The following is a 26,187-nucleotide window of genomic DNA, read 5'->3' as shown; positions in this document are numbered from 1 at the left end:
CGCCAGCGAGGGCAAAATCAAGGGCCCCCGAGGCGCCGGCCCTGCGCCTGGAGGCCGCGGGCCGCTGAGGCCGCGAGGGCAGGGGCTGTGGAGGCCGCGCCCTCCCCGTGCCGCTTGTGTGACGCCAGGACCCCCGCGAGGTGCCCCCCCCCGGCTCCCCAGGACCAGCAGGGGGGAGCGGGGCCCACCTTGTCCACGTTGGCCCGCGTCTTGGCCGAGGTCTCCACGTACTGCACGCCCCACTCCTCGGCCTTGGCCCTGGCCTCCTCCAGCGGCACCTGCCTCCGCTCCTGCAGGTCAGACTTGTTCCCCGCCACCAGCAGCGGGACTTTATCTTCTTCCGCCTTAACGCGGAGGATCTGTTCCCTGGGTGACAGGCCAAGAAGAAGGCGACTGAGCAGGCCAGGCCGGGCGCCGGTCCCTCCACAGGCGGGCCGCTGGCCCAGGCCCGTCCCCAGGGGGCACCGCTCCAGCCCGTGGCCAGCCAGCGGCTGCAGGCTCTGCTCCCTGCTTGCTGCGCCCCAGGGACGCGGGTGCTCACTACGGACGCGGGTCTGGGGGCTTCCCTGGAGGTCCAGTGGTTAGGCCTCTGCGCTCCCAATGCAGGGCGTCCGGGTTCCATCCCGGTGGGGGGGAACTACAATCTCGCATGCGGCATGGTGTGGCCAAGAAATAAATGAATAAAATGAACAGCAAAACGGGAGAAAAGTTCTTAAAAAAAAAAACAACAACGCAGGTTTCTGGGCCCAGGAGCAGATATGTGGGCAGGAGCCCAGGATTCTGCATTTCAACAGCATCCCCAATTTAGGCTTCGGCCCAAAAACAAAACAAAGGAGAAACGTGGGACCCTCTGTGGTAGAAACCAGATGAAAGAAGTATCTTCATATACGAAACGCTTAATAATGCCCCTGGGGGAAAAAAAAGTCTGATTTCTTTGTGAGAATAAAAGCCATGAAACCCAGGGATTTTCATATGGTCTGTTAGCAGACCGTGAAATCAATGCAGTGGGACAAAAACCGGTGATTCTTTTTCCTCAGTCAAGTAGAATATTACAGAGAAGCAAAGCAACATTCGAGGGACGCTCACAGTAAAGGTAAGTACGGTTTTGTGCCACTCCTGCTTCAACTCTGTCTGCACCTGTGCACCCCGCCCCCGCCCAGGTCTGTGAGGCAGGAGCCCCACTTCAACATGCCTTATTTTTCTACTACAAAGTGGGGGAAAAAAATGAAATACTATAAGGCCTATGGACAAGTACTTCAAAAACATCTTCTCTAAAATAACTGCTACCTGTAGCACATTAAAGTTTACCTCTACTAAAAATAATCAGCTACCTAAAATCATTTTGGAAAAACAGAGTATTCAAGAAATTAAATATTCCGCTTCCATTATTTTGAACCAGGGGGAACCTGCCTACTTCTGTATTCCCACACATTCCCAAAAGAGACCCCTTCAAAAACATTTTGGTGGGGACTTGCACTGACTTTTATATAATATGGGGTGACATTTCATAATAATAAAAACGTTTAAATTTTTTCCCATACGGTCGGTTTCACTGCCAGATACCAATTTTCTACAGTTGGGGTGTAGGGGGCTTACAGTGTCATGTTAGTTTCAGGTGTGCAGCACAGTGACGCAGTTACACATACACATGCACCCCTTCTTTTTCAGATTCTTCACCCTTACAGGTTATTACAAGATAGCGAATAGAGTTGGCTGTGCTGTACAGCAGGTCCTTGCTGGTTCTCTACTTTGTATGCAGACTGTGTGTCTGTTAATCCCAAGCTCCTGATTTATCCCCCCGTTTAAGCAAAATGAAAAATAAGCAGATGCTTGAAACCTGTCTCTGAGGAGCTTTGCCACACTCTGCATTTCACAGGGGTCAGAGAGCGTGCACTGTGCTTAGAAGTTAGTGATCAGTATACATGGTGAACAGTAAAAACTGATCACATTCTGGCTCGTTAGTCTTGCAGAGCCGTGACTAATCACCTCATTGATAAACATATTGAAGGAGAAACAGGAGTACCAAGCTCTGGTCTCTTGTAACAAGCCTAAAAGTTTCAAGGAAGAGAGGGTGTACTGACATTTTGTTTTACGTTGGAGGCTTTCCGTTTGGAAGATAAATGCAGAAATGCTGTTTTACAACTGCTAACAGGCATGAAGCGACTGAGTTTAAGCGTAAGGGCTCCGAGGATCTACCCACACCCGTCTGCTTCCAGCACCGTGGGAAACCGGGGCAGCCTGGGGCTTTTATCGAACTTCCCAGAGTTCAAGCCACAAGCACTAACTTCCCCTTCCTTTTTCTTTTAGGTCATCACCTGTCCTTTCTCTTCTTTCATAATAACCAAAACCCTCCTCCCAGGAGGAGGTAAGGAGGCACGAGCGCATCTGTGTGTGTGCGGTGAGTGGGGGCACAGGCAGCACTTCCTTAATGGGCGACTCACGGGGCCGATGGGAAACCCAAGGCTCCGGACGGGGAAGAAAACAGGGCGGTGAGTGCATCCATCCTGTTCGGTCCTCAAGAAGGCATAACAGCAGGATCGTGTAGATGCAAAGCCAACTGTGCACACGTGGACTATAGCCACTTACAGAAGCTTCTCGGCACATCAGGAAGAGCTACGAATAACAGGATTTCTCACAGGGAGTCCTAGCCGGCTAACAGCTCACGACATACACACCACAGCTGCCGAGAATTGCGTCATCCACCCTCGGGAGGCTTGGGGCCACGAAGACAACAACTGAGGCTCCGCCTGACTCCTCTCTGCCCGTCTCCCCCGAGGCCTCTCCTGAGCGCTGCCCCCCCACCCCCGCCCACCGATGCTCCTTCCACATCCTGGGGGGACGCTTAGCTTCCACGTTCTCACCTTGGGCTGATGACCTTCATTTCTGACCAGAACTTGCTAAAGAATGAAAAAAGATTACTGGTTGTTTTTTTCCTTTTTAGCTCCCTATTAGACTCTAGTTCTGGTTCTTAGAATGAAAAGTCACCTGGGGACTTCCCTGGCGGTCCAGCGCTTAGGACTCGGCACTTTCACTGCACGGGTTTGATCCCTGGTCGGGGAACTAAGATCCCACACGCCACACGGTGCGGCCAAAAAATAAATAAAAAGTCACCTGGATGGATCTGTTTCTAAGGAGGGGGATGAAAACGCACAAGTGTATAAGAGAGATGGGAAAAGGATGGGGAAAGAGAGAGACGCTTCCCACTAGAATTCCTGGGAGTACTAGGCCCACACAGCTCACTATTTCTTTGTAACAAAATGAACTTCAAGGATCTCGACATACCGCGATGTTAAATAAATTACAGCGGTGGATACTCACCTTGTGCCCACACAGTGAGAAGAGCCTGGGGCCGCCACACCATGAAGGGTTCTCCTTAGGAAATCTAAGTCTAACGTGTCATTTCATTTCATCTCATCAACAAGAGCATTTTCAGGTAAAGAGACAGAACGCTAAGGACACTTGCCCTGGGTCACAGTACCGTGACAGGGCGGGGACTCAGACCCCCCGGGTCTATGTGAACCTGAAGCCGGTGCTTTCCGCCCCACTTGAGCTAATGTCCCCAAGGGAGCAGCACACGGTCACTCTGACCCAAGGCGTCCACTCTGCCGACATCTGAGGTTTCAGAAGCCTCAGAGTAGAGCAGAACTGTTGCTTTTCTAGCAAAACTGGGAAAAAGATAAAGATAGTTAACGCTTACCAACCCCTGTCTCTCGGGATTTACATGAAAACAAAACTACCGGCTCTTGGCTGTAGGGAACGGCTTCGTCCTCTCGAGGAACAACAGATCCTTAAGATCATTTACCTGTGGAAGTTACAAACCTGAGAAGCCCAAAGAGAGCGTAACAAATGACGAGCTATCAAGTGCCAAGATCCAAAAAGCCCCAGCAAGCTCTTCAGAGAGACTTCGTCCTGAGACGCACTCCACTCAGCCCCAGACTCCTTCCCAGGCTGCCATGAACGGAAGGCAGAGGGCCCCCCGGACGCACCTGAACTCGGCAGTGGCTGTGAATGACTCGTGCTCGGTGATGGAAAACACGAGGAGGAAGCCCTCCCCACTCCGGAAGTAGTTGTCGCGAATGGCCGCGTAGTCCTCCTGTCCGGCTGTGTCCAGGATGTCTATCTGGACCTCCTCCCCGTCCAGGACCACCTTCTTCCTGTAACTGTCAGCCTTGGTAGGTTCATAGTCCTCCACGAACTGGGCAAACGGACGACACGATTAGCAGGTAGCAAAGTTCTAAGACAAAGAACAGCTGCCAAAAACATTTCAATATATGGGTGCTTTGCTTATCATCAACCGCGGCTTTACTGAGCGCTGACAATCATCACACCACGTGTGAGGCACTAAGGACACAGAGAGCTCCTTAGCTAGTACTTCCTTGTTGCTTCCAACTCCACCATTTGTTATTTTGTTTTTAAACAATAAGAACAGATATCCCCACTTTACAGATGAGAAGAGACCAAGCAGAGGGCAGAACGCTTGGCAATATTCTTGTCAGTATAAAATTACAGTTAGGGCTTCCCTGGTGGCGCAGTGGTTGGGAGTCCGCCTGCCGATGCGGGGGACGCGGGTTCGTGCCCCGGTCCGGGAAGATCCCACATGCCGCGGAGCGGCTGGGCCCGTGAGCCATGGCCGCTGGGCCTGTGCGTCCGGAGCCTGTGCTCCGCAACGGGAGAGGCCACAACAGTGAGAGGCCCATATACGGCAAAAAAAAAAAAAAAAAAAAAAAAAAATTACAGTTAAACACTGGCAAGGGTAAGAAACGGGAGCTCTTATTCATAATCAACAGAATTATAAAACTCATCTGAAAAGTAACTGGTCAAGAGGTACTCAGAGGCTTAAATAACAATACAACATGAAAATCTCCAAATGGGTCAAAGATTAAATGTTAAGAATAAAACCCTCAAGTACTAGAAGAAAACATGGGTGAAATCCCTTTATTACCTTGAAGTAGGGAAGGCCTTTTTAACTATGACTCAAAATCCAGAAGCCATGTAAGGAAAAATTGATAAATTAGACTACATAAAAAGTTTTAAAACTTCTGTATGACACAACACGCTATAAACAAAGACAAATGACAAGCAGGGAAAAAGTATTTAAACCCATATCATAGAGAACTATATATTAACTAGAAACAGGGAGGAAAAAAAGATCAACAGGCCGATGGGAAAAAGTGGCAACAGACATAAACAATTCACAGAAAAATACACACATATGATGTTAAACATATGAAGATGCTCATCCTCACTAATAAAGAAAATGGTAACTACATGGAGATACCATTTTTCACCTACCAGACTGGCAAAAATCCCAAAGTGTGACAACACACCTCTTGCACATTGCTAATGGCAGGAGACAGCAGTACAGTCTGTACGGAGACCAACATGGCGACACCTAATGGAGCGAGAAGCAGTCCTCCTCCCAGGAATCTAATCTACAGACACACCTGCACAGCAACATACAAGGTCATCCACTGTGGCACCACGTGTAGCAGCAAAAGATGAAAAAGCACCCAAATGCCCAGGACGGGGATCCACAGAATGCAATACTATGCAGCTATAAAAAATGAGGGAAAACACACCCTGGCAAGACAAAACAAAACAGATTTAAAAGCTGTTAAACAGGAAAACTGAAGCAAATGAACGTAAATGAATATTATACTGGTAATGTAACCCGACAGAGAAAGAATTAATCCAAGAGACTTTAAAAAAGAATATTTGGATAGAATACATCCCACTAAAAGAGACTAAGGACAAAAAAAATTCAAAGAAATGTTGAACTTCCCTCAGTGGTTATATTATTCAGTAGCAATGATATGAATATTTCAAAGTTATTTTCTTTATATTGCATTATACATAAAATAAATAATTATTTTAATCATAGTATAAGTCAAGATATTCAGGGAAAAAAGTTAATGATAGCAATGTACTATTAAACTTGAATTCATGCTGGTATAACTGGATATCTCCACATGTCAAAGAATGAAGCTGGATCCCTACTTCACATCACATACAAAAACTAACACAAAATGGATCAAAGACTTAAATGCAAGAGCTGAAACCATAAACTCCTAGAAGGAAATGTAAGGTGGAAATCTTCATGACCTTGGATTTAGCAATGCATTCTTAGATATGACACCAAAAGCACAAGCAACAAAAGGAAAAAATACATAAATTGGACTTTATCAAAATTTTAAAATTTCATGCCTCAAAGGACACCACCAAGAAAGTCAAAAGACAACCCACAGAATAGCAGAAAATATCTGAAAAGCATGTATCTAATAAGGAACTTGTACCCAGAATATATAAATTAACTCTTAAAACTCAATAATAAAAAGACAGTTTTAAAATTAAATGAAATTAAATGCCACTTTAAAAATAGGCAAAGAAAAAAAAACAAATGAAGAAAAAATAGACGAAGAATCTGAACAGACATTTCTCCAAAGAAGATACACAAATGGCCAATAAGCACATGAAAAGATGCTCAGCATCATTAGTCATTAGGCAAATGCCAATCAAAACCACGAGATGCCATTTTACACCCATTAGGATGCTATAATCAAAATGATGGACAAAGGCTTCCCTGGTGGCACAGTGGTTGAGAGTCTGCCTGCCGATGCAGGGGACACGGGTTCGTGCCCCGGTCCGGGAAGATCCCACATGCCGCGGAGCGGCTGGGCCCGTGAGCCATGGCTGCTGAGCCTGCGCGTCCGGAGCCTGTGCTCCGCAACGGGAGAGGCCACGGCAGTGAGAGGCCCGCGTACCGCAAAAAAAAAAAAAAAAAAAAAAGATGGCCAATAACAAGCATTGGCGAGATGGCAGAGAAATCAGAACCATCATACGTTGTAAAACAGTGCAGCTGCCATGGAAAACACGGCCTTTCTGTAGTTCCCACAAAGTTAAACACAGAGTTACCATATAATCCAGGAAATTTCCCACTTAGGTGCACACCCAAGAGATTCTGACATGTCTACACAAAAACTTGTAGACGAATGTTCACAGCAACATTGCTCATAATGGCCAAAGGTAGAAACAATCCAAATATCTATCAATTGACAAATGGATACAGAAAACGTGACATATCCAGGCACTGGAGTATTATTCAGTCATGAAAAGTAAGGAAGTACTGATTCATGCTGTAACGTGGATGAACCTTGACAAATTATGGTTGGCAAAAGAAGCCAGACACAAAATATCACATAATATATGAGTCTATTTATATGAAACATCCAGAACAGACGAAGCTATGGAAACAGAAAGCAGATTTGTGGTGGAGAGGGACTGCCCGTGGGTAAGGGGTGTCTTTCTGGGGGATGAGAATGTTCTGGAAGTAGTGGTGACGGTTGCACAGTTCTGTGAATATACTACAAACCACTGAATTGTACGCTTAAAAGGGTCTATTTTATGATGTGAGTTACATCTCAATTTTTTTTAAGCATGAAGCACTGATACAGCTATAACGCGGATGAACTTTCAAAACGTGATGCTCAGTGAGAGAAGCCAGACATAAAGGTCACACACTGTCTGATTCCACATATGTAAAGTGTCCAGAACAGCACATCCATAGAAACAGAAAGCAGTTGCCAGGCCGGGGGCCGGGGGGTGAGGTGGTAATGAGGAATGGCTGCTACAGGGCAGGGCTCTTCGTTTTGGGGTGATACAAATGTTCTACGATTTCATTGTGGTGATGGCCGCACATCTGTGTGAATACACTAAAAATCACTGAATGGTTCACTTTAAAAATGTGAATTTCAGGGTACGTGAATTCTTCATAAAGCTAGCATTTAAATTTTTTAAAAATTTAAAAATCGAGTTGAAAATATCAATATGAACTTATGGACCCTCTGAAGGACCTTGTGTTGTCAATCAATAGCTACTAATTCAAATGATTTTAAATCTAAAGATAACCTAATACTAAAACTAAAGAGGGTACTTCCCTGGTGGCGCAGTGGTTAAGAATCCGCCTGCCAACGCAGGGGACACGGGTTCGAGCCCCGGTTCAGGAAGATCCCACATGCCACGGAGCAGCTAAGCCCGTGTGCCACAACTACTGAGCACGCGCGCCCCAACTACAGAGCCTGCGCTCTAGAGCCCACGAGCCACAACTACTGAGACCATGTGCCACAACTACTGAAACTCGCGCGCCTAGAGCCCGTGCTCCGCAACAAGAGGAGCCACCGCAATGAGAAGCCCACACACCGCAACAAAGAGCAGCCCCCGCTCGCCGCAACTAGAGAAAGCCCGCGTGCAGCAACGGAGACCCAACGCAGCCAAAAATACATGAATTAATTAATTTGAAAAATAAATAAAACTCAAGAGTCTCTTACACTCATATAACAATCTTAAAATAGAGAAAATATGAAAATTTGCCTATGCTTCACAGCGGTGTCCTCCTGTTAACGTCCTTCCAGAGAGACAAATACATGACCACCCCAAAAAAACCACCGCAACACCCAGTGCGAAGGTCTCCATACACCCTAAAGCACCTCGGTTGCCTGCTCCTGCACTTCCAAGGATGAAGCAGCAAGAGTCCCACCCGCTCCTTTAACGCTGGAAGTCAGAACGTCCCCCATACGGCAGTGGGGAGATGCGTCCGCGCCGGGGAAGGGCGCTCACTGTGGGAGCTTAGATCACAGCCTTGGCATCTCCATTCCTTGTTAGCAGGAGCCACCGCGCCGGCTTGCAGGGCTGCCGTGATCCGCCACAGACGCCCAGACACGCGGTCTAAGCCCAGCCTCTCACGCCTTCCTCGCGAGCGTGGCAGCTGCCCGAACTGACCGTGGCCAGCCTCACCTCACCGGCACAGGCAGGCAGCTAAGCAGTCTTCGAGTGCATCAGGCCAGGGGTTCCAAGGGCAAGCGCTCCCTCTGCCTCACTGGCAGTCCCTTCCCATCTTTCTAAGTCAGAACTTAGACAAAAATAAAGACTTGCGAGGCTGTGGCTGCTTCCGTGATCCAACTTTCCTGGAGATTCCACCACAGAAGCTGAAAGGTTTTTTTTAAACAAAGGGCAAAGCACTGGACCAAGAACAAAGGGTCCGAGTGGCTCGGGAGGTGTCAGCCAACCCGCACCCCGAGCACGGAACTGTTTCCTTTTCTCTGGCCTCCCGGACAGGGGGAGCCACCGCTCCTCGGAACTGCTGGCAGAGCTTCAGGAAAAGAACGACTCGGCTGCAGCTCCAGAGGGATTTGGTAAAGGAGCCCCGGGTGAGTCTGCAATCAGCTGGGCTTGGCCGTCGCCCCTAAGGTCTCTTCAAGCTTCACAACTGTGATTCAAGAGCCAGACCCTTCAACCTCGCGGCCACTAGCCGGGCACCAGGGGCTCAGCAGCCTCAGGTGTTGGACAGCACAGACACAGAACACCCCCTGCATCACAGAAGGTTCTAGCGGGCAGCACCGTTAGGGCAATCGACACGAGCACTGCATCTCTCTTCTTCTGCTGCTGTGCTCTTATTTTACCATTCCCTCAATCCTTCAACAACTGCTGCTTTCTGGTCCCCACATACGTCAGCCAGTGGGAAACAGAGACTAAGGCCCAGCACAGCTTCCCCTTGGTTCTCTGAAGAAACTAGGAAGAAGAGAAAAAGCTCTTGATTCTTCTGCATCTCCTCCCCTCCCTCTTGCTGTACACACAGAAACATACACAGGGAAAGTGACACATCCCGTCCAGACTGCCCTGGTCTCCTGCGGTGTCAGCCACCAGGCCAGACAGGATGGCTCCAACCTCACCGCGGAGTCGGGCTCGGGGCCCGAACGTGCTCTCAGATTTGGCACCCGGGGCCCCTCGGTCACCGCGTGGTGGAGCAGCCTCCCCTTCCCTGACGTGGCTCCGGCCAGGCCGCCCCCCAGACAGCAGCGCGACAGACCTTCCGGTCTGGACGACTCTCCCGTGTGGGACCCTCCGGCACACTGCAGCACGTTCGGCAGCATCCCCGGCCTCCACCCACTGGCGGCCAGTCACATCCCCCTATTGTGACAGCCCCAAATGTCCCCAGACACTGCCCGTCATTCAGCGGTGGGGGCAGGACACACAGAATCCCCCCCATCTCCATTAACGCCTGCTCTTCTAACCACGTCTCCCATGCTTTGATCCCTCTCCTCCCTGTCCCTTCCTCCCCAGCCTCTGTTACAGAAGGAAAATAAGGAATCTTTAGGAAGCAAGTCACATTTTTAAGGAAAAACAAATAAAGACTTCCAAGGCAGATTTTGTAACTTGCCTCTCTTCTTTTTATGCAAAAACGTTTGGCGTGGGCTTCTCTGGTGGCACGGTGGTTATGAATCCGCTTGCCAATGCAGGGGACACGGGTTTGAGCCCTGGTCAGGGAAGATCCCACATACCCTGGAGCAACTCAGCCCCTGAGCCACAACTACTGAAGCCCACAGGCCCTAGAGCCCGTGCTCTGCAACAAGAGAAGCCACCATAATGAGAAGCCTGCGCACCACAACGAAGAGGAGCCCCCGCTCGCTGCAACTAGAGAAAGCCCAGGCAGCAATGAAGACCCAACGCAGCCAATAAATAAATAAGCTAAAAAAAAAAAAAAAGTTTGGCGTAAATTAAACAGATTCTGCTAGATTTCCCCACTTTGGCCCCTAGTGTAAAATAAAGAAAAACAACCCTCCAAAATAAAAGTATACAAATGCTGAAGAGGGTGTGGAGAAACGGGAACCCTCCTACACTGTTGGTGGGAACATAGACTGGTGCAGCCACTGTGGAGAACAGTACGGAGGTTCCTTAAAAAACTAAAAATAGAGCCGCCATATGACCCAGCAATCCCACTCCCGGGCATATATCCAGAGAAAACTCTAATTCAAAAAGATACATGCACCCCTGTGTTCATAGCAGCACTATTTACAATAACCATAAAAAAGAATGAAATAATGCCATTCGCAGCAACATGGGTGGAGCCTAGGTTCTCATACTAAGTGAAGTCAGTCAGAAAGAGAAAGACAAATACCATATGATATCGCTCTTATGTGGAATCTAAAATACGGCACAAATGAACGTGTCTATGAAACAGAAACACCCTCACGGACAGAGAGAACAGACTTGCCAAGGGGGAGGGAGGGTAGGAGAGGGATGGATTGCAAGTTTGGGATTAGTAGATGTAAACTATTGTCTAGAGGATGGATAAACAACAAGGTCCTACTGTAGAGCACAGGGAACTCTATTCAATATCCTGTGATGAACTGTAATGGAAAAGAATATAAAAAAAGAATGTATATATATGTATGACTGAATCACTTTGCTGTACAGCAGAAATCAGCACAACATTGTAAATCAACTAGACTTCAATTAGAAAAGAAAAAAAAGAAATTGGTCATGTAGAAGCATACAAACAAAAAGTTTCTCATGATAAGATACAGTGGGGTGTGACCCAGGGGGAGATGGTCTGGAGGTTTTGGTTCTGGTCTGAAGCTTATTCATTGCAGGGCCCTCTTTTAAGAAAAGAATACAAGATTACACATATAATGGTAAATACAAAAATGATTATCGAGAAGGAGAAAAGAACTTATAATTCATTACACAGTTTTTAAAATACACAAATACTCTGGTGAACCAACCCTCCGGGGCCCCTCGATGGCTCACGCCCTTGTACGGCATTCTCCGCTTGAGCGCACAAGACCCTGAGGCTGGCTTGCAACCAACAGTGTACAGGCAGCGTGATGACACGACCCCGTGACCACGTTTTTGTGCGGAAGGATCCGTCTTAGCTACCAGACACTTCCCTGCTGGCCGGGGAGAAGCAAGCGGCCATGGGAAGAGCTGTCTACAGAAAGGACCATGCGGCGGAGAACTGGGGGCGACCTCCAGCAGCCGGGGCCCCGTCCTGCACCCGCCAGCAGCCCGCGGGCTCGCAGGAGGCCGGACACCCTCCCCACAGCCTGAGAGCCTGGGCAGCACCACGCTCAGCCGGGCCAGACTCCTGGAAACTGGAGGTGACGGATGTCCGTGTGGGGATCCGCTCCACGGCAATACTACGAATACCACTCGCACCCCAAATCCAGCAGGGTAACAGTCTTGCTCGTTGAGTGCTGACACACCTCTGCAATACCGTCCTACTCTGTTAGCTGTATGCGTCTGAACTATCTCGTCAGATGCCAGGGATCCTGAAGCACTGGGTTGGCCAAGAAGTTCGTTCCGGCCTCACTGAAAGATGGTCTGACGCACTTTTTGGCCAAGCCGACGTTGCCTATGGAGAATTGAAAACTAATTCAGTCCTTCCTCTAGCACAGCTGGTCCGAGCTTTTCTTTCATGACGGTTTAGCGAGGTTTCTTCGGGTGACGTTCCTAGTAAGGGCGGTTTGGGAACTACTGGCAAATTCAGGCCCTGCATCCGTCTTCCCTGTAAGGAGCCGTGAGGCCTGGAAAAACCTTCCAGACCGGCCTCTGACACCGCGTTTGGAGCCGCTGCCCACTCACTTGCCGTGCCGGGCGCCTTGGACACAGCCCTCCCCGCGCCCCCATCACAAGGCCAGGGCCCCTGCTAACTGCATCCTTAAGTCGGCTTCCCTTGGCCACATCCCAAAATGTCGCGGTCACTGCAGCACACCCTGTGTGGCAGGAAGCTGGACGGGGCGGAGCCTGGTGGAAAGAGGGTCATCTTAGCTGATGGTGGTGACAGTGTCCTCTGCCGCAAATTCTGGAAGGCACGAGCCGCACAAAGAGGGTGCCAGCGAGAGGCCCCGAGGCTCCGGCTCTGGTCTGGACACGCTGCTGCACTACCAGCCATCGGCCGTCAAGCAGGGGTCAAGGCTGTGCCGTCGCACTGGACTCGGCAGCAGCGCCATCACCCCCAGGAAGTGATGCAAGCTTTAGCTTTACCGGGGGCTTTAGCTTGAACCGGGGGAACCAGAGCAAGGAGAAGAGATGGAGCTCCTAGGGCAGCTCAGCTGTCCCCTTCAGTGCCTGTACGGGCTGGCTGTGACAGCTACGCATCTGGCCCGCCCTTTCGACACCTCCCCCCAGCTCCTGTCATAACACAATGACGGAAACGATGCGAGCAGGGACCCCGCGTGTCCCTGCCTGAGCCGAAATGGCTCGCCTAACATCAGCAGTGCAGCTCTTCCCCTGGTGGGAACCCCCTGGAAAGCTACTCAGAAGCCACCGTAGCACAGTTTGCCCCATGACCCTGATGAGCCCCAGGGAATGGGCCCAGGGACGCAGCTGGAGGAGGGACGTGGCGACAGCAGGCCCGACGGGGAGGCGTGTCTTACCTCATCATACATGAACTGCAAGGTCAGGGCCGACTTGCCCACCCCTCCGCTGCCAACCATGATCACCTTGTGAAGGGCCAGGGAGCTCTGGCTCTTGCTCTTGTTTGCGGCCATCCTGCTGGGTTTCTGCGAAACGCGGCCAGAGGACCCAGACGAAGAGCTGCCAAGGAAGAAGACAGACTCAGAGGCGGTCTGGTTCCACCCAAAGGAAATGACATGACAGCCCTCCAGAAAAGCCTGACCCAGACGTTCCACCAGAGAGGTCATTCTCCCAGGCTCCAGGCAGAGATACAGGCCCCCAGGCACTGCCGAGTCACAAACCAGAGCTGAGCCGACCCGAGGGAAAGGAGACGGAGAGAAGAATCGGGCGTGCGCACCCGACGCCCCATCACGGGGGGTGGGGGAGGATGGCCCACCAAACCCGCACGCCCTCGACAGAGCCGCAGGGGGTGCGAGCCACGCAGCGACCCCGCGCCAGCTGTGCCACGGGGGCCGCTCGGGGGCCCAGCATCTCTGTACCCTCGCTCCCTCCCCGCCCCTCCAACACACCCACACGGCCCTCCCAGCGGACCAAGGTGGGCTCTGAAAAGGGGCGAGCAGACCTGCTTTTAACCATCAGCATCCCTTCGCGACACAGGACAGTTAAAAGGAAGACAACTAAATTATTTATTCCACGCTGATTTACATTAAGAACTAAATGAGGCAGACTTTTCCAAAACGACAATCCATTACTCAAAATCAGTTTAGCCTCATCAGAAGTGAGATAAAGTGAGTAGAACAGAGCAATCCTGGTGGTGGGGGAAGAGAAAGTATTCTCAGTAAGCACATTTAACAGGTACCTGAAACTCGGCATCTAACTAGCCTGACAAGCTTTTGCACAGCAAAGGAAACCATAAACAAAACAGAAAGACAGAATTTTCTCCCTTACAGAATGGGAGAAAATATTTGAAAATTGATGCAAGCGACAAGGGATTAATTTCCAAAATTTACAAACAACTCATACAACTCAAGATCAAAAAAAAACAACTGACCCAATCAAAAAATGGGCAGAAGACCTAACTAGACCTTTCTCCAAAGAAGACATACAGATGGCCAACAAACACATGAAAAAATGCTCAACATCACTAATTAGTAGAGAAATGCAAATCACAACTACAACGAGGTATCACCTCACACGATTCAGAAACGGCCATCAAAAATTCTACAAACAATCAATGCTGCAGAGGGTGTGGAGAAAAGGGAGCCCTCCTGCACTGCTGGTGGGAATGTAAGTTGTGGCAGCCACTATGGAGAACAGTATGGAGGGTCCTTAAAAAACTGAAAATAGAGCTACCATATGCTCCTGCATAACCCAAGTGCCAATTTTTATTTTAAACGATTTTTATGGAAAATCTCTCTCACAGATGCCACAGCGTAAGGAAAAAGGGCAAGGGCTCGGGCATGTCACGGGCCCAAGTCTGGCTCTGCCATTCGTGAGATGTGGGACCTGGACACTAGTTATTCAGTTTCTCTAAGCCAGTTTTCTTATTTGCAGACACAAGTAAACCACCACCCACCCTGCAGGATTTTTCTGAGTATTAAATGAGATAACACATGTGAAAGATTGAAGCCCTGTGCCTAGCATATAACAGGAACTTAAAAAGGCTGGTTTCCTTCCTATCTCATTTTAAGAGAATCTCTTTTCTCATTAGACACGATGGGCACCTATTTCTGACAAAGTAACTTGAAAATACCTCCAGTAGAAAAAAAATAAATACACACACACCATTGCATGACAGAAACAACAATATTTTAAATCAGTGATCCCAGCCTCGGTGGCACAAGGAGATCCCTGGGCAGTTTTAAAAACATCCCCAGAGATTCTGATGGAGTTTGGTCTGGGATGCCTGGGATCAGAGCCTGGGCATGAGAACATCTAAAAGCTTCCCAGGTGATGACAGTAGACCTCCAAGGTTGAGAACTTCTATGAATGCACAGCTGGGCTCAAAAAAAATCCCAGTGCTGGGGAGAAAAAAAATCAGAGCTGATATTTCTGTGGTCCTAGGTGGTTGCTGCTCTGGGTAACTTAGGATTTAACACACACACAAGTCAGTCCCTCAGAGACACCAAGAGCCTCGAAGGAATGCACCTTCAGGTAAAGAATGGACGAGTAGGACTTCCCTGGTGGCGCAGTGGTTAAGAACCCGCCTGCCAATGCAGGGGACACGGGTTTGAGCCCTGGTCCGCGAGGATCCCACATGCTGCAGAGCAATGAAGCCTGTGCGCCACAACTACTGAGCCTGCGCTCTAGAGCCCGTGTGCCACAACTACTGAAGCCCACGAGCCACAGCTACTGAGCCTGTGGTCCGCAACAAGAGAAGCAATGAGAAGCCCGCGCCCAGCAACGAAGAAGACCCAACGCAGCCAAAAATTAAATAAATAAATAAATATATTTAAAAAAAAAAAAGAATGGACGAGCAAAACATCGGTCCACTGTTGGGGAGGAAGAGAGTCCCTCCGCCTTCCTAGGCTCTTCTTTCTGGTCTGGGAATTAAACTGACATGAAACAGATTAACAGGAGAAAATCCAGCAAAGTCTAGTAACACGTGGACCCGGGAGAGACCCAGACAACCTGAGTACCTTGTTCAGACGGCCGAAGCCCTCACCTTGGATACCGTCCTTGCCCAAAGCAGAAGAGGATGTTGAGGATGGGCAGAGTCGGTTGTGAGAGGTGACATGGGAAGGCCGGGTAAACAAGGGCAAGGTTCTTCAAGTCCTTACCTTCTCCGCCCCTAGGAGCTGCTAGAGATTCGGTCGTCCTCGTGTCCTGGTACAGCGAGGGGGACGCCCTTGCATAGGGACATTCCCCTGGTAAATGTCCCTGTCTCTTACAAAACGGTGACTCCTACTTGGTTTTCAGAATTTCTTCTACGCCTGCTGTTTCCCGGAAAATAACCAGCTTAAAAGTATTAATATGCCAAAGAGACCTATTCTGGGACGGTACCTGCTCCCCTACAGCACCAACAGCGGAGGACAGCAAGGAAGCATGTCTGCCCGAGCCCTGGCCGTAGGAAAGTGTGCCCTGAAGCTGTGACCGCAGCACTCCCCCAAAGCCAGGAAGCAACATAACAAGTAACCCCTGGCTGCTCAGGGTGCTAGGCTACAACCTCTGCGGGGGGACGCAGTGATAGGACGGCTCAGGATTCCTACAACCAAGGCCCACGGATAGGGGCCCACAGCTGCGACCTCCGAGACACCTAAGGAAATACCCACCAGGAGGGTCGGCGTCCGTAACAAGTAGGACTTCTCAGGCAGCCGCCATAAAGAGCATCATTTGATCATTTTTAACAAAGGCAGAGGCAAAATGTGGGGAAACTGCATTATCAGGAGGCCAAGCGTTGAACAAGAATCACTCTGAATGTCTACAATCCTTTTTTAAGTATTTAAAATGAAAAGTAATAACAATGTAGGGGAGGAAAAACAAACCCACCTTGGTTCATTGGCTGGGGCCCTGAAAATCAGGCTGACGAGAGACTGATTAAGGAGAGAAAAACAAACAGAGGCTTCTGAACAGGTGCATCTCACAACCACGCAGGAGAGCGCAGTGGTGGCGGCCCCACGGGGTGGTGGGACTCGGGTTCACAGAGCATCTTAACCAATGAACAACGAATGCTGCAGGGAAGTGACAAGACAAGGGAGGGGGCCTTGCACTTCTGGGAGGGGGAAACTGACGCAGGGTGCGGGCTGTGAGCAAGGGGCGTTACCCCGATTCCTCGGGGGCCTCCTCTGGGTGATTAAGGATCGCCCCGCCCTTCCCGGTGGAGAGGGGGAGAACTTTTCTTTGTGTCTGTTACTTTTCAGTTGCTTTCAGCTCAAAATAATCCTCATGTCAAAGTGGCATCTTTTGGGGTGACATATTCTGACCCCCCCTTCGGTGCTCAGTAGAAAATTTAGAAAATACACAAAACTATCTTAAAAAATAAGAGAAAAATTCTGTCACCCAGAGATATTCGGTATTACAGCGTTACTTCCTGCCCGTAATTTAATCTGTATATTCTTATATTTTAATCCATATACTCCTATATTTAACATCTTTCTGAGATCATACGTATGTAGTTTTGCATGTTATTTTTCACGTAGTATAGCTACCTGTCTTCTTAAGCAGTGAAGACTGACCATACTCGTAGCTTTCCCGGGTGATTCAAGGATCATCATCACTATGGAAACCAGTCGTGTGACCCGCTGCTCTGGGTGGGATCACTTGTGTGCTGGCTCCCCTCAAGCTGGACCCTCTGTCCACTCTCCCTTTTCTAATGACCTGCTTTTTAATAAGCCTTCTAAGCAATTAACTAGATAATTAAGCACATTTGAATTGTGACTAAAATAGGGTAAGTGGGATGAGAAGCCGGCCTCCCCCGAAGGCTCAGGAAGGCGAAGCTGCTTTGGGCCTAATTTCTGGTCCACAGCTGCCACCACAGGGCCGAGGTCAGTGCCTGAGGCTGGAAACTCCAGACCACCAACCCATCACAGGATTTCTCCGAAGCAGCCTTGCTTCCATGAATTATTAGAGTTGTATGAAAATGGAGAAATCCTTTTCCAGATTAGGGGCAGGGGTGCTTTCAAACACACGTAGACATCTAACTCTGAGCTGTTATTTTCAAAACACAAAGTCAGCTTCCCTAGAAGAAACCACAATAAATGGATTGAAGACTGTTCAACAAATCCACAGATATTTGCCAAAATATCTGTGCTCAAAGCTCAAAAACTGAAACAACCATGGTGGTTCTTTCCAGTCTGTATAACCCGTGAGCACTTGACACGCGGAGGGCAAGGCAGGAGAGTCAGCCTGGACCGATCCTGGAAACTGCAAACCTCCAGGCTCCTGAACCGGAGATGATAAACCCCTATTTGTTTAGACCATTCTGAGTCTATTGTTACTTGTGCCGAAAGCATTCCAGAAACAGTCTTTGCACTCCAGAAACTCAAAGTCCAGTGATTAGTTACAGAAGATTAGTCGGCGATTATAGTATGGCTGACAAATTCTACGGCAGAAGTATCCAAGGGCTCTGGGGTCACAGAGGAGGGACATCTAGATCAGAGCAGGTCAGGGGATGCTCTTACAGGGAGAACTGAGATGTGAAGGAGGCAGCTGCAGAGGAGGAGAAATACCAGGAAGAAAACAAGTCAGTGAGGCTCAGGAATGTCACGTCGACAACTTAATGTTTATAACAGATGTGCCTCGCCCATAAACATGTTCTTAAAGAATAACACAGCTATCCCTACCCCGAACATTTTATTAGCAAAAGTTCCAAGTTTTCAGAAAAGTAGAAAGAGCTGCACAGTGAACCCATATTCGCAGCCCTGGATTCTACCATCAACATGTTACTCCATTTGCTTTATCACAAACCCAGTCATCGGGCCTCCCTTGACCCACCCATCAGTCCATCTTACTTTTTGATGTGTTTCCACGGAAACTGTAGACATCAGTACATGCCATCCCTAACTTCAGCAGACATCCATTGTTTACAAAGCAATTATACTTCTCCCAGAACCATCTCCGAGGGGCTTGCAAACCTCTTAATCTCTTCCAAGAACTCTTTGGGTTCATCGCCAGTACACAAAAGCCACAACACAGACCTTCCAACAAGGGGAATCGGGGCCCATAACGCCAAGTCCTGGCAGGCTCACACCTTACAGTCAGAAGTTTTTCATCGGGGACTTGGGAGACACACCAACAGACACCCTTTAATACGTCTCTACTACCTACCGACTGGAAAGCTCTATAGTGGCTTCGTTTTTGTCCAAAAAAACCATTTAAACACTACTCTGTGCTAAGCTGTGCATCTCTGCCCTTAGAAAACGCAATCTCCTAAGGAAAGATGTATAAACAAAGCATGGAAATAGAACTGCCCATATGCAGTGATAAAGACGCTACAAGGTCTGACGGAAAGCATGATGAACTCTGGGAAAAGAAGATCCAGAAAGGCTTCGACATGGAGTCCAAGTTCACTCAGCAGAGGGGCTGAGAGAGCGAAGCTTCCCACGCATAACGGAAGGCGTGCAAAGCAACAGAGGCATGAAGCGTCCTGGCGGGTCCGGTATCACGTGACATGGAAGCGCAGGTATGGGGTGGGGAAGTGACAGGGCGTTGCATCTCAGAAGACAGATTGTTCATCTACAAATGAGCCTAAAATGCTGTCTGAAGAAACCTATCCTAGAGAAAGCAGGGAGCCACTGCGGGTGGGTCCCCCAGCCCAGCCTAACTGTAAGGCGTGGGGTAAGAATGAACACGTACCCTCCCGTACAGAACACCAAGACAGCTTCCTTTAGGTGGCTTGGCAAGGAGGCAGAAGAGCCGGGAAATGGTTTTCCTACGTGATGTTCCATAGGACACACTAATGTTAGAGGGGGCTCTCCACCACCAAGCGCTGATTCAAACACAAGAACACATGTTCCCCTGAGAAGCAACATTCTGAAAGCAAATCACGGTCTAGATACAGGAACCATGCAAATGTGTGTGGTTTCTACTGCCCCCCAATCCCACGGGCTAATACAGTCATTAGTCTTGCGTTCAACTTAAGCTGGGAGAGAACAAATCAGTAGGTAGAGTCAACCTTGTCTGTATCAGAGGGTTGTCATGAAAATCAAATGGGAATTTGAAAAGGTAGAAAAAAAGTACTCTTCAGTCCTCATAAAATTCATCTGTCCTGGGTAACATGGTACACAAAAGCACATGGGAAATGATCAGACACTGTACATGTGCCAAGAATTGCACTTAGCACTTTTTCTCCAGATAATATGACTTGAAGGTGGTAACCTGGATATTACTAATAGGCCATAATCATAATACGTAAGTCTCTTAGAATATTATTCAAGTTTTTAGTCCTTTAAATCATCAAAATGGAAGACAATCCTAAATCTGGGACAATCTGAGCACCAAAATAATTACGGACAGTAATGAAAACAAACCACTGAAAAACAAGGGATTCATGAATCCATCCCTAGAGTAAATATTAAACAAACCAAGGGAGACAGGAGGGCTCCTGCTTAGAGTAGAACACCAAAGGCGGACTGATAAACGCACAGGGCGGGAAAGTGAAAAAAACCCCAACACTTTGCAGCTATCAGAGCAAAGACCGGTTCAGGCAAGAATCGTTAGTAAGAGGCTAAAGCTAAAGGGGAGATTTACATGAGGAACAGGATACTTTTTATGGCCTTAAAGCATCTCCACAGATTGTTTATGAATCACACTCTGCATTTTAACAAGCAGCACTATTCTAAGGGTCAAGACAAATCCCCACTGTTTACCACTTCCTGCTACGATCCCAATCAGGAACAACCCCATCTAAATTAGGTCATGAAGGACCCTCCCTCCCAAAAAACCAGCACTCTCAAAGATGAAGGAACACAGGAAAAGGATGGCAGGGGGTGTAAATGCTGAAAAATGACGAAGAAAAGCACAGTGACACTGTCTACTCAGGGGACATCGTTTCCCTTAGCACTGAAAGTCGACATGCAGCCTTCCTATTTCCTAGCACCTAACACCAGATTATACATCGTAGTGACAAAATGACTATATACATGAGTGTGCACGTGTGTGAGAATACGAATTGACAGCACTGAACCCCTACATCCCTATCCTTTTAATGACACGACACACACTTGTGGTTATTTGTAAACCGTCTCACACACACTCCCTGGACAGATAGGTAGGTAGCGTCTTATTCCTATGTGTGCCTCCAGGGCCTGCAGTGAATCAGAGACCTAGAAATGCCCAGAGAATGGGTAAAGAATGAATGAACGATGAGGGAAGAGTTTGAAGAAACTCTTAATATGTTCAGAGTTTTAAGAAACTCTTAATATGAGGACCTATTTTAAATAATTTTCCATAACACGTACTATGGCACACTTCTCATCCACGTTCCATTAAGGAAATGTCTCCTGATTGTTCTATCGTCAACACTAATTCTAGAAGGTAAGCAATTAAAGTGGCAGCCCTCCTCAGAGGTTCTTTTTGTAGTTTAGCAATAAATGCTGTTAGCTACAAAGATAATAATTTCTAGATGCACACCCGTGCAAGCACAGGCACACACACACGCTCAGAAGCCAAGCTGAAGAGATGGGGCAAAGACGGACAATTCAAGATCAATAAAGATAATAACTGCAATGGACCAAAACACATCTAATTTGTTCACAATGAAACTAAGAAAGCACCTATTCGCCACCTTGAGAGGACAAGTGAAACAACTCATTATTTTAAAAATTGGTAAATTAAATCTTTGAGAGGCCATTTTCCAACCTCATGTACAATGCCCCCAGTATTCTCCAAAAAAAAAAAAAAAAATTGGGGCTTCCCTGGGGCGAAGTGGTTGAGAGTCCGCCTGCCGATGCAGGGGACACGGGTTCGTGCCCCGGTCCGGGAAGATCACGTGCCGCGGAGCGGCTGGGCCCGTGAGCCATGGCCGCTGAGCCTGCGCATCCGGAGCCTGTGCTCCGCAACGGGAGAGGCCACAGCAGTGAGAGGCCCGCGTACCGCAAAAAAAAAAAAAAAAAAAAAGGTAAATTAAGGGAAAGAATTAAAAAGGTATCTTGCTTCTCCTATGTAAACTGTACTAACTGGTGACCAAATAATAGATGAAGCAAAGTTTCCCTTTACAAAATATTCTAACTAATCAAGGAATGATGGAATTGGGGCTATCACCATTTTGCAACTCCTCATGAGTTAAGAAATCTAATATTTCTGCTGCTAACATTACAAAAAGAGACAACCTGACATCTTGAAAAAGACACATAATTATCAATGATGTAGTCCTGACAAAAAAGCTTCTAAATCTAACTACTGATTTAGCAGAGGTGCAGGAGACAGGAAAACGCTGAACATACCACACGGACACACCATCAGCAACACAGAGACTGCAGAAAGCTCTATGGAATAAGCCACCCAGTTTCTTCAACAAATAAAGTGCAAGAAAAAAGAAAGATGGAGAGGGAAGCTGTAAATTCTGAGACCTAAGAGCCATATCAACTGACTGATACACATGCCTTATATGGATCCCAGCTGGAACAAACACACACAAGAAAACTGGGCAATTCTGAACACTGGCTGAACTTGATAATATTAAGGAATTATTCTTTAAAAAAATTTCAAGTGACTACATTTAACCTCATTACGAAAGAAGCTAAATGATATATGGGATTTGTTTCAAAGTTATCAAGGAGGAAGAGAGGAAGCAGGAATGTAGATGAAATAAGATTAGCCATAAACTGTTGAAGCTGACTGATAGATACAAGGTAGTTGATTATATTAGTCTCTGTACTTTTATATATATTTGAAAATTTCCACACTAAAAAGTTTTTTAAAACAATGAGGACAAAGATATAGGTGCCTGGGTCCCACTCCCTTAGAGATTCCAATTCAGGCACATGGAAACCTAGGTGCTCAGGCTGTGCAGGTGATTCCAATTCACACCTAGACTGAAAACCATCCCATTAAACTTTGAGTCCTTTGAGAACAGAGTCTGTATTTTGTTTACCACGATTTCACCCATTACCTATCACAGAAAACGTATTTAAATATTAATTGAATGAATTAACTAAGATGGGAGCCATTTTCTCACCTTAATTCTTTTTTTTTTCTTTTAACATCTTTATTGGAGTGTAATTGCTTTACAATGGTGTGTTAGTTTCTGCTTTATAACAAAGTGAATCAGTTATCACCTTAATTCCACAGCAATCAGAATACTCATCTAGCTGGAACCATGAATCTAACTTCAACTGGAATTCTTATTTCCTAATGACTATTGGCTGACAGTCTCACAGATAACACTGTGCTACCACCTTTGTTTTTGCAAGGGCCATGGTTCATCGCTATCTTACGAAAATTGATTCACTTTTCACAAACTGATTCAAAATTATTTTCCTGAGTTTCTAGTAACTCGATGGAGATGAGAAATATCACAGCTTACCTCTCTGATGTCATCCCTAGAGATGATCTCTTTATTTTTCATTCAGCCCATCAAGTGAATGCTTTCCTCTTCATATTCACCTCCTAACTAGAGAATCTTATTCATCATAGACTCTTCTATTTAACTTCTGTTCTGCAAATTCAAGTACTACAACCATCTCCATATAGTCACACTGAAGTTTTAAAGTCTTCAGAAATAGGGGAGCCCCGAGTAAACGAGAAAGTAAATTTTTTAAAGACTGTTTCTCTTGGGAAAGCATAGAATTTTACCGTGTGTGTGTACAGCACAGGGAGCTATATTCAACTTCTCATAATAACCTATAATGGAAAAGAATCTGAAAAGAATATATAGATATAGATCTCAATCACTTTGCTGGACACCTGAAACTAACATGACATTGTAAATCAACTCTACTTCAATTAGAAAAAAAAACCCTTTGGGTGTGAGGCTGCTTACCTGACACCGAGGGCACCAGGTGACAGCACACCTGGCTTTGAAAGTATACAAACAACTCAAGTCCAGGGACTGAGACCCAGGCAGGGCCGGGGAGGGGGGGGAAATACATGACACAGAAGCACTTCCTCCTGAACGAACAAAGCATGAACTCTACATACAGCTGAAGGAGCTTCCAGGGAATCCCACTGCTCTGCCCCTTGTATGTCTAGGACTCTTGTCCACAGTGACAGAAGCCCCAGGTGAAAGTAGCTTAAGCAGAAAAGTCACCGATTGGCTCATAGCCGATGTCCAGGGACCCGGACGATGCCGCCAGGACCAGAACTTGCTCTCCCACCGTGGGTCTCCCCTCTCCAACCTCGTGGCCCGCTGCTCTGCCCCAACCATCGCCCCCCTCCCAACCCCAGGCCTCTCGCAGTCAGCGCTCAGACTCGATTCCCTGTCCTGTGGGCTTCCACATTCACATCACGTCCTCAGGGAGGCCTCCCAGACCGCCCGGCCTCAGGCGCCCCTCGCATCCCGCACCTCTGCCCTTTGCGTCTCTCACTGCCCTGACCCCAGCCTACAGTTGCTTTCTTTTTTCCTACTTACTTGCTTTTTGCTATTCATTCCACAATAATTGAAGCTCCCTGATGGCAGGCCCCAGAGCTGCCTTTCCCTCTTGTATCCTGCCATTGTACGGATTATTTCCCTTTTATCATCACATAAATCATGCTGCAACCTAAATAACATGGATTTTACCCAAACCGTGATCATCATGAAATCTAGCGCATGGCGTAAACTTGACACTCGGGGATTCATTCATATCTTATTTCTGGTACTTATGGTCAAAAGCCTAAAAACTGTAAGCCACTACTTCCCTATTTCAAAAGCAAAGTGGATAACATCAGTTTATATTTTTAAGGTTTGAGAATTTGTCACTAAAGAATTTTAATCTCTTACGGTTGTTATTTCAATACTCTTTAAGAGTCTCATCATTTCACCCACTGCTTTAAATGAGCACTTACGGTCATCTGATTGCTATCTGGTTGGCAGCGACCTTTCTGACTGGCCGTCTCGTACCCGATCTGCCTCTCGGAAGGGAGCCCAGGCCCCTGCAGGGGACAGCTGAACCTGGACGGCCCCGTGACGGGAAGGGCAGGACAGCTGCTCTGAGCACCTGAGCTCCAGGGGCTGCTGGCCAACCAGCCAGGGGTCTCCACAGCCACAGACTCACGAGGGCCGCGGCGGAGCCCTCCCGCAAATCTATCTAGCAAACAAAGACACTCTGTATGGACTTCTCTAGTTGGTAAGTTTACATGTTCTTACTGCTTTTCACGAAACGGGGACTCCAGGAGTGACGGTCCTGGCAGGAAACAACTGCAGTCATCAGAGCGCTCAGTTTCTCCCTAGTCTCAGCCTTTCCCACGTGTACTGACTCAGAGAAGGAAACTCCAGGGCGCCCTCCCTGTGTGTAGCTGCTACTGCCCCCAGCACCGGGAATAGAATATTTTTATCTTCCTATGCAGGTATGACTCAGTTTCCATGTCTATGAAAATAAGGAAGTTGAATTAAATGATCTAAGTTCCTTTCCAAGTTTTTGCTGTTTTTTTTTTCTTCTGAAATTAGATCTGCAAAACAACTTAGTGCTCCCGTGTGCCTAAGGAAATTTGTTTTAGGTGTTTCTGTTCCCTAAAGCATATCTCTTTATCTGTTCTCCCGCCAAAGGGGGAAAAAATCAACCTTAAACGCAAACAAACTCAATTAACTAACACAAAGCCAGAAAGCTCTGAGGCGCTTCTCATAAGCACCTGCCTCTGGTCTGTACCTCTGGGCACATGCTGTTCCTTCCTCCTGATGGAGTGGCCGCCTGAGTATCTCCACCCACCCCCCCACCTTCCTGGACAGCCCGCTGCCCAGCTTAGCGGACCCTCCCAGTCTATGCAGGCTCCCAGGCCTGTCAACACCACCCATGGCTGCACTGGATGAGGTCTGTCCCGCAGAGACACCGAGAGCTGCCCGTTCACCCTGTGTGCCCTGTGCCTGGCACTTAGGAGAGGCTCAATCCGTGGTGGATAAGAAAAGCAAGTTCCCGTCTGGGTTGGGAGGCCTCAGAAGGACAAGTGGTAGCTGGTAAACGCTGAGAAGCTTATGCCCTTGAAGGATGACTCTGCTGAGCTACAAGCTAAGCAATAAGAAACGGTGGCGGGTAACTGGCAAGCTCTGGCTGTTTAAGAATGTGTGATTATTTCTGAAATAAAGACCTCTCCCGCCAGGCCCTCACCCCCCAGGGAATCTGAGGATCTCACTGGCCTTGGAGCGGGCCACCAGTTTAGACCTGAGCTCCTGTCACCTGCACAGGCCGCCGTGGAGACACGGGAGCTGCTTCACTTCCCGACGGCCGAAGGTCAAGTCTGGAACTAGCGTACGCGGGCCCGTCCCCAGTGACTAACCCAAATAAGATCCTGTTTAGAGACGTGCTACCACCACTTCTGCATTATCTGCTAGCCATCACATGCACACACACAGAGCTATGTGACCAGGAAGGCCACTTAACTGGTCGGTGGCAGGGCTGGGAGTGGCCACCCAGCCGTCCTGCC

General features: G+C 48.0%; 1 protein-coding gene across 4 annotated transcripts in view; it reads right to left on the bottom strand.

Moving 5' to 3' along the window:
* RALB (RAS like proto-oncogene B) overlaps window positions 1-26,187 on the bottom strand; it is a 41,880-nt gene that overhangs the window by 5,139 nt on the left and 10,554 nt on the right. For 3 of the 4 annotated variants that reach the window (XM_079923612.1, XM_079923611.1, XM_079923610.1), the window contains exons 2-4: window positions 13,212-13,371; window positions 3,987-4,195; window positions 189-366 (exon numbers count right to left, since the gene is read on the bottom strand). In XM_079923612.1, the coding sequence (XP_079779738.1) occupies window positions 189-366; window positions 3,987-4,195; window positions 13,212-13,325 (501 nt within the window). In that variant the 5' untranslated portion in view covers window positions 13,326-13,371. Of the gene's footprint in view, window positions 1-188; window positions 367-3,986; window positions 4,196-13,211; window positions 13,372-15,971; window positions 16,049-26,187 lie in introns of those variants that run through there. The other variant, XM_079923613.1, reaches the window with a different exon arrangement.

This window comes from Stenella coeruleoalba, assembly GCF_951394435.1.
Source record: "Stenella coeruleoalba genome assembly, chromosome: 6".
NCBI classification, from domain to species: Eukaryota; Metazoa; Chordata; class Mammalia; order Artiodactyla; family Delphinidae; genus Stenella; species Stenella coeruleoalba.
Note: the sequence above shows the minus strand (reverse complement) of the source record. Positions and strands in the feature narration are given on the sequence as shown.